Source organism: Tetrao urogallus, assembly GCF_951394365.1.
Source record: "Tetrao urogallus genome assembly, chromosome: 24".
Classification (NCBI taxonomy): Eukaryota; Metazoa; Chordata; class Aves; order Galliformes; family Phasianidae; genus Tetrao; species Tetrao urogallus.
In genome coordinates, this window is record NC_136837.1 from 1778066 (window position 1) to 1794679 (window position 16614).

A 16614-nucleotide genomic window follows, 5' to 3' on the forward strand; every position below is an offset into this window, starting at 1 on the left:
AGGTACCTTTTCTGATAAATGAATGAGTCAACAATGATCCTTGGCTTCATGTAATTCTTCAATTAATTTTATCTCCATGGCAATGCCTTATTCTGAAACTAAGCCACGCCTGTAGTTTGAGTAATCATGATTGAGGGCAAAGGTTGTGCAGCCCTCAGGAGGGGCCTGCAGCCATGCTGCTCCCGGAAGGACCGGAAAAGGAGGATAGCATTCAGAGGCGCTGCTCAGCCCGAGGGCTGGGAGGCATTCCTGTCTGCCAGCAGCTTGTGGTGAGAAAGCTGCCATGAGGACTTTTGAGGAACAGACAGCATGTGTTGTGGAAGCCTTATTTGATGATCTCCTAAACGAGGATGAAGCCGATTTCCGATGCCTGCAGACAGACTCAGGAGGTGAGGCCTGCAGTTCAGTGCAGATCCTTCTTGCTGAGGATGCTGGAGAGATGTAAAGGCAGGAGGTGCAGCTTGGTGCCGGGTGTTGGGGTTTTTTTATCTTGTGATGAGCTCCGAGTTGTGTCCGTGCTGGGGGATAAGTTAAAGTGGGGTGGGGCTGTCAGAAGCCCACAGAGACCACAGCTGCAGCCTGCCTTGGTGGGACCTGGGGGCAAAGTCCCCATCAGCCCCCACCTGGTTTCCTTCCTCTGGGGCAGATGGGTTGCACCCAGGTGTGGGATGTCCCTGCGGGCCTGCAGCTCCAGCCTGGGCAGCGGGGCAGGATGTGCTGCTGGAGAGCAGGGTGCACGTTACTCTGCTGAAAGGTCCTGTTTTCAGTTCCTTATGGCTTTGTGAAGCTTGGAAATACTTCTGCTGAAGTTCTCGGTGACGGGTATCTCCTTCAGGCTGAACATTCAGAACAAAGAAAACCAAAACCTTTTTATCTCGGCATATTTTTATGGAAAATTTTTTAACAGAGGGAAAAAAAAAAAAAAAGCAATAACCCCACTTTAAGTAGCTGAGCTGAGAAGTTCTAATGCTTTTATGAGCCTGAAATCTGCGCAGTGTGCCTTTGAAAACCTTCCCAAGTTCGGATCGCTCTGTGGCTCTGTCTTCTTCCTCTCTTCTCTGCCTTGCCATGCATTACACCCTAAGCCCTCAGCCTGCTCCCTCCTTTCCTTGTTTCAGGGTCTGTGCAGTCTGAGGAAGAGCCAAGCGGTTTTGACCCCGTTATTATTGCCAGTCGTCTGCGGCAGATCGGCGATCAGTGCAACATGGATTTTGAAAGGGTTTCCTCACAGGTTCTTCATGAAGTACTCATGGGGAAGGTAAAGGACACCTCATCCCGCCTGGCCCTGGGCTGCTCTTTGCTTGTAGGCCAGCCTGCAGCTCTTCTTGTATTGGAGAACAGCAAAAGCCTAGGGAGGAATGCACCTTGTGCTGTAGGAGGCAGAGATGCCTGAGGAAAAGGGACATGGCAGCCAGCAGCCTGCCAGCAGGACCCGCTCGGTTCTTTGCCTTTATCCAGATCACTGACCTCTCACAACTTTTCTCCTTGTCTCTTTGATTCCAAGGACCCGGCACTGCACAGGCTGACCTGTCGTTGCAGGAGATAAGATGCAGTTTAGGGCTGGTGAGGGGGCAAATGCTGTGTGTAAGAGAAAGACTGAAGAGAGGAGACGGTGTGCTCCAGGGAGCAGGGCTTCAGCTTGCCCAGAAGTCAGAGCCAGCACAGTTTTGGTGCGTGTTCTGCTTGTAGTTCTAGTTTAAGGTTCTCTGCAGCTCTGGTTAAAGCTGTCCTGCCGAGGTCTTCAGACATGTTTCCCACTGCTCTCATTTGTACAAGCCATAGTAAGGAGAGAGCCCTGCCTTGGGCGTCCTGTGCTGTGTGTGTACCACCAGGAGGCTGTGAGGGACATCTGCTTCAGTTGTGAATACAGTAAATAAATACAAGAATTTAACTGAATGTTGATTGAGAGCCAAGACTTGCTTATTACGCTATCTCTTAAAAAGAAGAAGCTCAAACTGCCCTCCTGATGCTTGCAGATGGAGAAATTTGGGGCTGCTGTGGATTCTCTCTGCAAAAGGTGGAGTGACCAGAACCCTGAGCTGGTCTACGAGAGAGCTTTTCTCTCTGTGTCTGTGAAACTGATGATGTATATTCTTAAGAAAGGAGCTGCTAATGTCAATCCTGGTCACCTCGTAAAAGCGATTAATGAAAATGCTCAAGTGAAAAACTACATTGAGACCCGTGGAGGATGGGTAAGCATGTGAAGTTTGTGGTCCTGTGTGCCTGAGCATTGCTGGCTCCGTTCCTTTGTTTCTCTGAGCTTTCCTATGTGCTGTTCTGCCTGGCTTCTGCTCTCAAACCCACTCATCAGCTAACACTGCAAGTAGCTGTGCAAACAGCTTTGCACAATGCCTTGGTGAAGATCTACTGAAGTCAGCACCAAACTTCCCATCTGCTTCTCTGCGTCAGGAGTTAATTCCTTATCACAGTGCCTTGGGAGCTAAGCTTGCTGCATTAGTTTGTAATCAAAGTACTGGGGATTATTCATACAAAAAGCACTTTCCTGCTCATGTGGCTCTATGGACACCACCTGGTGTGTTTTATCGGTGGAACGATGCAGTCAGGCTGGGAGAGGTCGCAGTGGAAGATGCCAAGCGTGCCTTGCCTTCCTGCATCTTTCCTGTTCTGCCAGCAACTTCAGACCCACCTGAAATCTTTCCTCTAAAATACACACAAGGGTTGGTTTTTTTGTTTGTTTGTTTCCAGGAGAAGTTGGACAACTGAGAGACAACCTTCCAGAATGTGAAGCTGGGATTTTCATTGATTTAACTGGGACAATTGCTTTTGTATTTCTTCAGGAGATTGCTAGAAGAACCGTAATTTGTAAAGAAATTCTGTATCACTACAAATAAAAAGGAATAAATGTTTGCTGTTATTTGTTTTTCTTCTTGCATTTCTCATAAATGTGGCCATGAAAGTGAGCTTGGGATGCCACGACTCGGACCAGCGTCCCGACAGAGATCCCATACTGTTGTGTGTTCATGAGGCTCCAGGAGGCTCTCAGCAGTCGGAGCACCCAGGTGTGGGGCACCCAGCTCTGGCTCCCAGCTCCTGACCCTCTTTGTCGCGCAGCCACGAGCACGCGTGGTTCTACATGGAGGCACTAGGGCCCAGAGCTGTGTTTTGTTTTGTTGTTTGGCCACGGTATCTGTTACGCACTAATTTCCTTTAAGGCTGATGATGAAGTCAGTAAACCACAGCCTGCAGCGAGTGCTCTGTGCGCTGGTGCTTTCCGCTGTGACTTGCACTTGACATGTTCGCTCCTGCTCTCGGCAGGCCAGCCTCGCTCCATCTCTTCCAGCATGGACCAAAGGGAAATCCTGCTGCAGAACCTGGAAAGAGCCCAGAGCAAGAAGCTCAACCAAGAAGCATTTGCAGATGAGTTTTTGGTAAGTTTGCTTTAAGGTACAGATCTGTGTTTGAATTTATTTAAAAGAGATCTGCTCGGTCAGCACTCCACAGATGGGAGATGAAACTTTGCATGTGACAATAAGATTTTGAATGCATTTTAAAGCAAAAAGAGATGTGGGAGTTAACTAGAGTAAAAAGAATGTAAAGACAGACGAGTAATTTAATGGTTTGCATTCAAAGTGAAACTGTTTGTTTTTTAAAATAATTTACCAAGTGCTTCCTGTTTTCTGCTGAGCGAATTCTCTTGTCTGGATACAGTTTCGGTTTGCCCTGTTGCTGCAGTGGGGACACGCTGAGGAGCAGTGATAGTGCCACTCACTGCCTCTTCTCTGCTGCAATAGGCTGCATCTGTGATGTGTGCTCCTGTTGGGAAGCTCTAGTTGCTACTTGAGACAGTTCTTTGCTTTTTTTTGTCTCACTAGAAGCCCCTCAGTCACACCCCCTGCAGAATGGGGCATGAGCGTTCAGATAGGTGCTTGTGGACCTGAGGTTGGCTGTGCCATGGATGTATGGCACCCTGGCCGAGGCAGGAGGGCTGTGCTGACTGCTTCTGCAGCCTCCAGCATTGTGCTGCGTTACATGGAAGGCTCAGGCATTCATCTGGAATGAATGCATGTGCCTTAATATCTGCTAGTGCTCCTGCCTCCTCCTGGAAGCAAATTTCTTATTTCTTAAAGGCAAAACTAGCAGAAATTGCTGATGGCTCTTGTCTTCCCCAACGTTCTGCAGTATCTGGCTGGTGAAAATCTGTGCAGTATCCAGGTCTGCTAGCTCTCTGCCAGCCTTGTGGTTGTTTGGCTGGGAGGGGTGAGCCTCAGATGGCAATGCACAGTCCCGTGCTGATGGCTGGTGATGGCTCCTGGTGGGTCGGTGGGAGAGTCTGGGCTGCTCCAAGCACTGCTCAGCTTCAGAAGACATAGGGAAGGGCTAAACTAGTGCATCTGTAAGGCCTGAGATGTCTCAGACAAATACCAGGACAAACATTGGCCCCTACTTCTCCCCCAAGGGCTGTGCCAGGCAGCAAGTCTGGGGGCTGCTCATCAAACCCTTGAGATCCAGCCCTGCTCTGATGCGCCAGTGAAATCTTCACTTCAAACACTTGGGAAAAGCTTAGTGCTCTACTTCCAGCTGTCTGGGCTGGAGGGAAGTGATTAATCTGAGCCTGCAGTAACAGTCGGTTGTTCCATGGAACAAAGCACTGTCACAGGCTGCTGGATTTTCCCCCTTGCTGGGCTGGGGCAGGGCTGCGAGGCAGCAGGGGTGGTGAGCCTGGTGTGTGTGGTTCCAGCAGCCCAGTGCAGCCTCTGTTCTGACGGCAGCATGTAGGAGAGGTCAGGGCTGCATTTCCTCTGGGACTGGGGAGAAATCTTCCCTGAATGCTCTGAGCTGTTGGCCACTTTTACAAGCACAGATAATTGGAATGAACTGTGTTCCAAACTTGGGATAAATGTTGGATCCCTGCTGCTGCCTCCCCTCTCTGTGTGAACGAGAGCATATTGTGGTCATATTGCTGGAAATGATAGAGCTTTTCTGTTTGAGTCTCTGTTTTCTGTGCGTACAGTCCTACTGCTCCCACTTGCTTTCTCGTATGTAGTCATTTTCCAGCAGTCCTAACTCAGCTCACGCAGGGACAGAAATAAAGCGATTTGGAACCATGAGGACCGGCCCAGTGCTGAGTGGCTGTATTCCTTGGTATCCAAACTGGGAAGAGGGGGCTATGCTGGAAGGATGGTTGGGGATGCTGGGGAAGGTTGCTTATTGAACCCCCAGATCAGTGCCTGAAGCTTTGGGTCCCTTCTGCCATTCCTGCCCATGTGCTGCCATTGGAGCATGTTGCCTCACAGAATCACGGAATGACCAGGATTGGAAGGGACCTCAAGGACCGCGAAGCTCCAACCCCCTGCCACACGCAGGGCCACCAACCTCCACATTTCATAGCAGCCCAGGCTGCCCAGGGCCCCATCCAACCTGGCCTTGAACACCTCCAGGGATGCACGGGGCATCCACAGCCTCTCTGGGCAGCTGTTCCAGCACCTCACCACTCTCAAAGCAAAGAACTCCCCCCTGACATCCAACCTCAATCTTCCCTCCCTCAACTTCAAACCATTTCCCCTTGTCCTGCTGTTATCTCCCCTTTCCAAGAGCTGACTCCCCTCCTGTTTGTAGGCTCCCTTTAGGTACTGCAGGCTGCAATGAGGTCACCCCGCAGCCTTCTTTTCTCCAGGCTGAACAAGCCCAGCTCCCTCAGCCTGTCCTTGTAGGGAGGTGCTGCAGCCCCCTGATCATCTTTGTGGCTCCTCTGGACCCTCCGAGTGCTCCAGCACACACCAGCAGCACAGCACAGCCATCTCCTCCACCCATTTGATCACAGAGCTATTTTGGCTCGGTGACCCCAGGACCAGTATGTTTTTCCTGTGAGCAGTGAAGCTGAACCATTGTTTCCACTTCCTGCTATAACTCACGTGGGTGACAGTGAAGTGTGTGCAAGGCACGAGATGCTCCACCACCTCACAGCTCAGGTGTGTCAGCGGTCCTTTCCTGCTTCTCTTCAGCCCTTTTGCATCATTCTTTCACAAAGGCACAGAGTGCTGAGGATTTTCTTTTGTAAATCTGCTTCTGTGGACCCCAGTGATGACGTTGGAGAGAAGTTCTCTGAAGGCATTGCTCTACGTGCTTGGAAGGGCCTTCAGTGTCAGACTGCAGAGATACCAGCTACAGAAATGGTCTTTTCTTTTAAATCGCAGCTATCCCTTGATGGCAAGAAAGAATACAGCAAGAATGGTGCTTTCAAAGCCAGTGGCAATGAACGGTGTGTGTTATTTACAGGCTGATATCAAGGAAATTAAATTCTACACTTAATAAGCGAAAATGCGCTCGAACTCTCCAGGAGTGCACAAGCTTTGTACTGGCAGTGAAAGAGATCAGAGATTCACATCTCTCAGAGCCTCTCCTAGGAATCCTCCTCCTTTCTCTCTCATCACTGTATACAACTGCTTCACTCTGATTTCTTGTGCCCCTTTAATTGCTTGTGCATTGCTGTTTGCAACTGCAAATAAGAACATTCTTACCAAAGTGAGAAGAGTCGATTACTTCATCTGTCTTTTCTGATGTCGTTTGTTGGAGGTAGTTTCATACTGTTACTCCTCTCGATGCTTTCTATACTACACTCACTTGTGAGGGTGATGCTTTATGTGCTGTATGAATGCATCCCCTCTCTTCAGAAGCCCACATGCCCCCACCTCCCATGGCCTCATACACATTTTCCACTCTGGGTCTCTTAGGTGGCTTCTGCTTCTATTCTTGGTCTGAGTACTTTGAGAAAAGCTTCTCCGAAAAGAACTAATGGTGTAAATTTTGCTTTGTGGTGGTGAGCCTGACCCCCAGAGACCTTCACACGTGCTATCTAGTAGTGCTGTACATTTGCACATTTGCTGTAACTTCTTCCATTCTTTTACCGCAGAAGCTGAAAAGGCAGTCAACAAAATATAGGTCGGATAAGATCTACCCTACAGCGACAGCTGAGTGCCCAGAGAACATGAAGAAGAACAGATACAAAGACATCTTGCCCTGTAGGTTGGAAATTGCAAATGTTACTGTTCAGGCTTCCCTTCTGTGCTGTGCGAGAGCCGGAGGGGCTCAGTGCCACAGGAGACATACATTAACACTGCTGCTACTTTTCCTGCTTTTGTGCCTGCAGATGACCACAGCAGAGTGGAGCTATCCCTAATCACATCAGATACAGATTCTCATTACATCAATGCCAACTTCATCAAGGTATTGCTTCTTTCATAGTGCTCTACAGTGTAAATGTGTTTGCAGGCTGCTGGAGCTCCCCGGCCACCCCGCGCCATGAGGAGCAGGTCCTGTAGCTGTGGCTACAAGCAGACGATGCGGTCGGTAGCTGCCATGCTGTGCAATGAGGCCAAAAGATGTAGAGGTTCTGCACGGCGAGCCCTTCAGGAGCAGCACAGAGGCACCAGGCCCAGCACCACACACCTACTGGGTTAGAAGCTTGCGGCTTGCAGCCCCCACTTCCTGCCAGGCTGGGGGACGGCACAAAACTGCCTGTGGCCAGGCTGCCCTGCCCGAAACCAGGGTGCTGATGGCCGGAAGCTGAGCAGCTCTGCTCAGCTCTGCAGTGAGCAGCAGGAAAGTCACTGCAGGCTCCTCTGGCAGCTCTGGGTGCTAGGACAGATGTTGCTTCCAGCCCAGCCTCCTGGCTCTGGCTCTGCCTTTGGGACACGTTCACAGCTTGGCTTCTGATTGCTTCATTTAATTTAGGCGCCTAAAATGTAATGTATAGAAGCCCCCCTTTTTGACCTCATAGGGTAGAAGTAGGATTTGGAAAGAGATGATTTTTATTTCTGTTGGTGAGCTGTGCAAATGTATCTTCATGTCTGATATAAACAGGGAGTCTATGGGCCGAGAGCATACATTGCAACCCAGGGTCCTCTCCCCACCACTGTCACTGACTTTTGGAGGATGATTTGGGAGTATGAAGTCCTGGTAAGATGCGGATTCATGTTTGTTTGTTCTATTGTATTAAAAGTTGTCTTTAAAAGCAACTAGAACTCCTCTGTGACTGAAGAGACGGTGGTAGCACCAGGGCAGCACTCAGGTGTTCTGTGTGACCCGTGTCCTTCCTGTGAGCCGGGATGTTGCTGCTCCTGCTGCCCTCCTGCTGCATCCAGCTCTGTGCTGGGGAGGTCTGGAGCTGTGGGTGGTGTCCTGAGTTTGCTTTTTCTAACACTGGGGATGGCAGTCCAAATACCTCCTTTGTGGCTAATGAGCAGCCCCAGACAACGGGACTGATTTCTCTGCCTAGATAATAAAAACTCTTCTAACAAACCTTCTTTCTGCAGATTGTGGTCATGGCCTGCATGGAGTTTGAAATGGGAAAGGTGAGTAACATACTGAGTTGGTTGTGTTGCAGCAGGGCCAGAACAAGGTTTTTATTAAATCTCATTGGGGACAGCAAGTTTCCATTTGATACAAACGGTTCCTTGAGTCTCCTGTGGCAAATCCTCAAACCATCTCCAGTAACGTAACCAGCCTTGCTGGCAGGGAAACAAGCCTAGCTCCTGCCTGAGGACTCCAGCAATGGAGCGGGCAGAGGTTGGTCAGCAGCAGCAGCAACAGCACAGCCTGCTGCACCTGCTGGGCAAAGAGATGGGAGGTGCTTCGTGTGGGCAGCAATGAATAACCAGACATTTGCTTCTTGCAACAGAAAAAATGTGAGCGGTACTGGGCAGAGGTGGGCGACCCCTCCCTGCAGTGCGGCCCCTTTTCCGTCACCTGTGTGAGTAAAGCACCTTCACACCACACACAGCACGTGCACTGCAAACTGCTGCCATCTGCAGAAAATGTGACTCTAATTATTGTTCTGCAGGAAGCTGAAGAAAAGAAAAATGAATACGTGATCAGGACTTTAAAAGTGACCCTGAGTGAAGTAAGTAGGAAAGTCAAGGCAGGAAAAGCATCTTGGGTGGCTTAATTACAGAAATAATATTAAAATATATTGCACTTTGCAGAAAGTTCTGTGCTGCTGGGCGTGGGGGTTTAGATTCAGCAGTAGCTGAATGAATTATGAGACTGGAAGAGTTATGAGACTAAAAAAACAATTAACTCAAACTTTGATGTCTGAAACTGTTTGACAGTTGTAACAAATTAGATCATGGGTAAGCCAGCTAAAAGGCAGTATGGAGAACCCCATAAGGTGGCAAGGTGTCCCTTGGAGCAAGAGCAGCTACAAATTGCACTTGCAGCTTGCAGCCTCTGCTCATCAATAGAGCACAGAATTAGAGGTGGCTCAGCACACCAGCTCGCCTCGCTGTGCTGTTGGCCACTCGGTGTCCTGCCAGCTGTTCTCTCCCCCCGCAGGCAGCGCGCACCATCCACCAATTCCACTACCAGAACTGGCCTGACCACGACATTCCCTCTTCCATTGACCCCATTCTGGAGCTCATTGGCGAGGTTCGCTGCTGCCAGCCAGATGACAGCATCCCCATCTGCATCCACTGCAGGTGAGTGTGCGCAGGGCAGGCTGTGCCCCGTGCCTGCCTGGCTTCCCCACAGGGATGGGTGCTGCAGTCTGTGGGCTGTGCTGTCTGTGGCGTGGGATGCAAGGCTGCCAGCTTTTCTTAATACCCTTGTTGGAGAATATAGCCTGCCCAACTCTGATCTCTGCGAGCAACCCTTCTATGACTCTCGTTGCAGTGCTGGCTGTGGGAGAACAGGAGTTGTTTGTGCCATTGACTACACCTGGAAGCTGCTGAAGGATGGGGTAGGTGTCATCCCCCCACGTGTACTCACCACCCGTGTGCTGCCCGTTGTTGTTGCTGCACTCCCTTCCCTCTGCAGCCTGGTGCAAACAGCAGCACTGTGGTGCAGCTGTGCAGGCTTGTTGGAGACCTTCCTGCTACCGCTGCTCTTGGCTTGGACTTCAGCTTGGCTTGGCACTGGCCTTCAATCTTCAATACAAGTTTACTACTATTTGTCTCTCCACACTTCAGTATCAGACCTGCTCTCATTTTAAAGTCTTAATAATTTCTCTTTCTTGCAAGATTGTTCCAGTGAACTTCAGTATATTCAGTCTGATCCAGGAGATGCGCACACAAAGGCCTTCGATAGTGCAGACCAAGGTATGCCCAGGAAATTCTGTCCACTAGTATACACACAGAACTGAAACCTCAATACCACCCAGGAGGACTCACAGCAAGGAAGCACAGAAAGGCTGTAGGGCTGGGAGGGGGTGTGCAGTTGTTCTGTAAGGTCCATTTTCTGAGTGGAAGAATGATTTTGCAGAAATGAATTTCTGACCACTTCTCTGTAGACAGCTGGGACAGTTTGGTGCTTGCAGAGACGTTTTTTGAATGCTTATGCTATGAAACAAGTGACCATCCGGGAAACAAAGTGGAAACTCTTCTCAAGTGAGGCCGATTGAAGAGGAAGCTCAGTGCAGAACAGCGCTGGGCGCAGCTGACAAAAAAAACAACAAATGCTTTGGTCTCAACCCTGTGGAAACTGCAGCTTCTACTTCTTCTGAGAACTCGTCCTGCCACCAGACCACAAAGTGGCAGCTTCTCACAGGGGCTGATGTTTGATTTGGGTGATAGGTGACCATTGGTGACACGTACTGCAGGTGCTGGTTTTCACATCTCTTTCATTTGTTGAATGCAGGAGCAGTACAAGCTGGTTTACAATGCCGTCATTGAGCTCTTCAAAAGGCAGATTGAAGCACTGGATGCCCAGGAAGATTCTGCTTCTCTACAGGTAAAAGGACAAATGTCACCAGGACAAATGCACAGTCTCTTGTAGCCTGAGGCACACCAGGTTTAATCTTGATTCCTACTGCAGAATGTATAAGATAAATAAGCCACATTTTGCCCTATTCGTTCATAATTATGTTGTAACAGAAGCCTCCAACCTATGGAAGCACTTATGCGGCCCCTGGTTCCTTACCTGCCATTTCATCTTGTGAAGAGCCATGCCAAAGTATTTCAAATCTCATGCACCTCTGAGAGAGAACATGCTCCTGGTATGGAGTTCTGTAAACAGGAACAGCCCAAACACCAACAGCTTCTCCTAATTCTCTGTCTGGTAATGCAGCACAAGCATTACCTTGACGCTGTAGCTGTTTGCAGTCTTGTAGAAATGAAGAAGTTAAGAATTGCCACTCTTAAGTAAGCTTATATTGCCAAAGGTGCTGTCTAAAGCATGTGGATCAGGATCTCATGATGGGATTCACATCTCCATTTTCCCATAGTATTCACCAGAGCTGAGGGGGAGAATTGCTGGAAAGCGCCTTCTGCGTGTGTAGTGATGGTCAGTAAGCAAAGGAGATGCAGGGCTAGATTGACACAAAATGCAGAGAATGGTGCAAGTCTGGATGTGGCTTTGGAGATGTTGGCCAAAGCTCCCACCTGCCTGAGGCTCAGTGCCTTCTGAAAGCTCCTCATGGAGCACGGTGACAGTCACATGCCAAAGCATCACAGATGAAATCAGCACCTGCACAGCATGGCTGAATGGCGCTGAGGGTCTTAAGCAGAGCTCAGGCAATTCTGCAGGTGTTTGACACAGCTGGATCATTGTCTGGCCCTTGGCTCTCTCATCTCAGAAAGGTGTGGACAGGAAGAGCTGTTCAGGATGATCTGCCCTCAATATTCAGTGCCAAATTGGTGTTTTCGTTCTGGTGTTTGTCATTCCCAAACTCCATTTAATCATTAAAAGTAGTTGGCAGAAATTCTGTCTCCTGAAATTGCATTTTTGTGCTCTTTGTATTCTTTTTCTTCACTCTCTTGCTTTCTTTCATCAGGTTCTAACAAGGCATCCTGAACCCAAGCCACTGCTGAGCCCTGTGGAAGATATTTATTCTCCGAGTAGTTTGCTAACCTGGTAAGGTCACCACCCAAGCGTCCCTCGTATTTTCTATTACCCCTATTATTTCAGGAAGATGCACTTTTCATGTGTATTTTGTGGAATCATAGAATCATCAAGATTGGAATACACCACTAAGATTGCATACAGGGTCCTCCTGCATTCATTATTTAATGGTGGCCAAACAGGGCTTCCCTGTCACTCCACGCTGAACCAGGCGGGCTCTGTGTTCCCAGAGGACAGATCTGCCCTTACAAGCAATGCTCCGGGGCCTTGTTAATAGGCTAACAGATTCCTGAGTGCTCGACACCTCTGACATCATGCTGCCATGCTTTGTTGCAGCTCGGGACGAAAGGACCACGATGAGCACCAACACCTTCCTCCACTGGTACAAAATGAAGCGCCACTGACATCCCTGTCTGCCACAGCAGCACGGGGCAGCTCTGGGGACACAGGCCCTTCCATCAGACCAGCGGTCTCTGTCGGCACTCTGAATGTTAGCGGCACCAGACACGCAGCTGCTGTCAAGATGTGGGGTGCAGGAGAAGCCCTGCAGAAGCACCGCAGTTTGCAGTTCAGCAGCAGGTCCTCTGAGCAGCTGCTGCTGGACCTGGAGCTGCAGGGAACAGGCAGGAAAGGGGTCCATGGCAAAGTACCTCTGGCACGGACCACATCGATACCTTTTGTGCTGGCACAGCAAAGAGAAGTCTGGGCTTGTGATGGAGGGAATGCAAAACTCACTTCGAATTCTCAGTCACCAAATGCCTGTTGTTCAGGCTTCCAGGTGAAGGAGCAGGATGTACTTTCCTTTTCCCCTGCTGAGCTGAACCACTCAAGCCAAATAGCAGACGGTCCCCCTGGCCACAGGAACTGCAGGCAGTGTCCTTACCCTTACTGTTGTTCAGCAGAAGACCCCTACTTCTCTTCACTCTCCCCAGAAGAGCTGCCATCCCCAGAGCCACCTGTTGGGCAGGATGCACTGGGCCCTCCTTGCACAGTGCCCACCGCCCCACTGCTCTGGCCTGCATCCCACCACGCTGCCCAGCCAAGCACTGGGAGGACATCCTCACCGAGTAAGTGCTGTGGGTGATGAGAGCAGTCCTTCAGCATCTGGCAGTGCCTGGGGAGAGCCTCACGAGGTTTCATCCCACCTTACTTCAGGATTTGGTGCACAAGTCTTCTCACTATTCAAATGCCAGAGGCGCTGGGGAACTTAAAGGAGCTGCAGTGCAATCAAGCAGCAGTGGTGCTGCGCACTGAGGGACTGTGAGTGAGGGGGCATGCAGTAACACCCTGTGCCATAGAGCTCTTTGTCAGAGCTGCTGGGAGGGCACCTGGGGCACACATCCAGCAGCAGGTGAGAGGAGCTGAGTACTATTTGGATTCTAGGCACAGCTCAGAGAGGTTTATGATAATCTCTGGTGGTCAGCTGGGTGGAGCAGCCTCTGCACAGGTCTGCAGTTCTGTGGTGCCATGCAGTAACCTGCCCACATTTCCTCCATTAGACATCCTGCCCCAGACAGATGATGACGATCCTCCACCCCTGCCAGAGCGAACTCCTGAGTCCTTTATTGTGGCCAGTGAATCAGGTAAGTGCATTTAGCAGTGCAGGGACTGACATCTGCTCTGAGGGCACTTCTCAGCTTCTGGGGGATCAGAGCAGTGCCTTTGCTCCGTCTGCCTGGGATGAGAAACCTGTTTGTGTTTGTTTCCAGCAGAACTTCCCCTGGCCACCTCAGATTTTCAGTTTTCACCTAGACACGAAAATACTGGAACCTCCTTGGAGCAGAGTAGTGTGTCTCCCTCAGTGACGTTTAATGACTCAATGAGACTGAGACCAAGTAAGGTAAATAAGTGCAGTTTTATCTCTTCTCCAGCACTGTCACTGTGTCAATTTCCTTATATACTATCCTTGTTTTTCATTTCCAGAGTTTAAAGCTTCGGAGCCCACATTCAGGTACAAGTTTTATGCTGGGGTAACAAGCATTGGGTACAAGGTCTATTTTTAATAGAACCTGCTTCAAATTATGCCAGATTTAGTAAATGTCACTAGGAACAATGCTCTGTCCAACAGAAATTTTCTGCAATAAAATAGATCTAAACAGTTCTGCAGCCAGATGAACTCGTAGTTTTGAATTTCCTCATCAGCCCCTGCATCACTGGCTGTATTTCATGATGACATCCCTTGCAGCCTCCTCAGGCTAAGGGTCGTCACGTCCTCTTACTGCATGTTTTGTGTTTCCTTTGACACAATGGAGATACACAGGATAGAGTTCTGCAGTCGCAGTGAACAGATATATGCATTTTCAAAGCAGGTACACAACCCTCCTGCCTTTGCTTTCTCAGAGACAAACCGGGATTGCTCCAGCTCTCCTCCCCCACTTCCTGAAAGAACACCGGAGTCGTTCGTTCTCGCTGATGGAGAAAGTAAGTGATGATTTATTTTCCCAGCATTTTACTGAGATTCATACTTGCATCTCACCCTGTAATAACAGTGGCCCATTTGTTCCAAATATTACCAGCGGACTGAACTATAGGAGAGGTAAGCAGATACAAAGGAAGCAATTCCCTGTCTAGAATTCCTGCAGCTGCTGCGTTAGAGAAATCAAAAAGCAGCAACAAAGCACTGAGAAAAGAAGGGAGAGGATTCATGAATGACCACAGAAAGTGTTCTGCTGTATGTTCCCAGGTCTGCAGCTTCCTGGAAGAAGTTCTACGGCTAGTTCTTGGGACTTCAGTAATGGAGCTTCTGAAACATCATCAAAAGAGCCTGTGAAATGCTTCAGGAGAAGCAAGGTAAACAAACAAACAAACCAGAAGCACCTGCACAAAAGCTACAGGTGAAGGAGATGGTGAGAAGAGGCTTTTCTAGCAACAGCTACTGTTGCTTTCCGACTCCTAATCTAAAAACAGCATGCTTTGAGAGCGCTCCTCAGTTTAAAGCAAGGAAACAAGTCTAATAATAATGCTGTGTTGTAGAATTGTAGACACAACCTGTGTCCAAAAGGAACAGAGCCACACATTCATGGCTGTGAATGGCTCTGTCTCAGCATTCATAAGCACCAGTTCTTCTGGAAAAAAATTGCTTGAGTGGAGTCTCAATTCCCATGTAGGACTGGGAATTCTGTTCATCACCATGGCTCCAGTTAATGATCCTCATAAGAAATTGTACTTTGGGATGTTATGGTTGAGCAGAAAAGCATTTGAGGAAAACAGTAAACTTGCTACTTTTTTTTGTTTTTTTTTTTTTTTTTAACGAAGCTTTTTTTTCTTTTTGCAGAGTTTGAAAATATTCAAAAACGTGAGAAAAAGTAAGTCATTCAGAATAGCCTCAATGATTTTATCATTCCATCAAATGCTCTCAACGTGGCAGAGAGCGGAACTGTGGGGAATGCGATTGACCTGAGCCCCATTCTGGATTCTGCCTCATCTATCTGGAGCATAAATGAGGATTTTCTCATGAAGTTCCCTTTGATCTAAACTTAAACTTAATCTTGAAAACAGGGCTGCTAAAAACTGTTTAAAGCACTGCTGAGCAAACGTTTTTCCAACAGACAGCACTGCAGTAGCGCATTCACTCCCTACTATGAGCAAATAATTCAACCCTTTACAAGGGGAGATAACAGCAGGACAAGGGGGAATGGTTTGAAGTTAAGGGAGGGAAGATTTCAGTTGGATGTCAGGGGAAGTTCTTTGCTGTGAGAGTGGTGAGGTGCTGGAACAGCTGCCCAGAGAGGCTGTGATGCCCCGTCCATCCCTGGAGGTGTTCAAGGCCAGGTTGGATGGGGCTCTGAGCAATGTGGAGGTTAGCAGCCCTGCTTGTGGCAGCAGGGTTGGAGCTGATGATCCTCGAGGTCCCTTCCAACCCAACCATTCTGCGATTCTATAACTCTACAGAATAATGTCTTAAAAAATGTGCAGCATTTGAGCAGCGGTAACGCAGAGAGTGCTTTGTGTGGACTGCAGCTGTATGTGTGGCAGTGTGCTCTCCTGTAGGGCTGTGAAAACCCAGTTCTTCAGGGGGTTACGATGGTCACTAACTGTGTCAGTGCAATTTTGTGCTTCCAGGCGTCTGTACTGCATCTTCACTGACAAAACCATCAGAATCTGCACCTTCAAATAATCTGAGCTCTTTCTTTAATTTTGGTATGTATTCATGTCGTAGCGGGAGGATTTGTTGCTAACTACAGTGTCAGACTGTATTTGTAGTTTTTGCACCAGCTGAATGCAGGCTGTTGCTTCAAGTAAATGACGTCTTAAATTCTGGGAGAATTTAAATTACAAGTGTTTTGAAAAACCCCGTTTCTTTAGGAAGTTACACGGTCAGTATCTGTAAGATGCTACATTTGTTGCATTTTATTTTATTTTTTCCTAGGCTTTGCGAGTCGATTTTCAAAACCGAAAGGATCAAGAAACCCACCACCAGCATGGAACATTTAGGTAAACCTCATAGATTTGGTGTCACAGAGGTGTGAATACCTTCTGATATGCCACGAGTGCTCACTTCAGGAAGGTTTCCATCAACATGAACACACAAAACGTGTCGCATGATAACTGCAGATGAGGCACTACTCGCACGTTCTTCAGCTGAAGATCTGAAGTACAGGAGCACGCGTAACTACCGGCAGCTGAGCGCTTTCAGTTAAATCACAACGGGGTGGACATCAAACCCAGGAACGGATATTTCATCCTAACGAGTGATCGATTTTTGTTGCGTTTTGGGATGTTACTTCAGAACGGTAGATCTGAGCTTCCTGAAAGAAAACACTGAACTGTGAGTGATTCCAGTGAGCGCTGCTGAATGGTACAGAGGTCCAAGGAGGGACA

General features: G+C 48.7%; 2 protein-coding genes across 2 annotated transcripts; both read left to right on the forward strand.

Annotated features, from left to right (window-relative positions):
* Positions 1-283: 283 nt before the first annotated feature.
* On the forward strand, positions 284-2724 carry BCL2L15 (BCL2 like 15; the record flags this gene model as incomplete). Its single annotated transcript, XM_079546253.1, has 4 exons — positions 284-389; positions 1119-1258; positions 1977-2192; positions 2707-2724. The coding sequence occupies 4 exons, from the start codon at positions 284-286 to the stop codon at positions 2722-2724; spliced, it is 480 nt and encodes a 159-aa protein (XP_079402379.1).
* Positions 2725-3302: 578 nt separating this feature from the next.
* PTPN22 (protein tyrosine phosphatase non-receptor type 22) lies at positions 3303-16227 on the forward strand (the record flags this gene model as incomplete). Its single annotated transcript, XM_079546325.1, has 21 exons — positions 3303-3389; positions 6872-6980; positions 7109-7185; positions 7822-7917; positions 8274-8312; positions 8639-8710; positions 8801-8860; positions 9292-9434; positions 9628-9694; positions 9975-10052; positions 10591-10683; positions 11726-11805; positions 12130-12860; positions 13293-13376; positions 13503-13633; positions 13717-13744; positions 14134-14214; positions 14477-14583; positions 15068-15098; positions 15856-15933; positions 16163-16227. The coding sequence occupies 21 exons, from the start codon at positions 3303-3305 to the stop codon at positions 16225-16227; spliced, it is 2337 nt and encodes a 778-aa protein (XP_079402451.1).
* Positions 16228-16614: the final 387 nt, after the last annotated feature.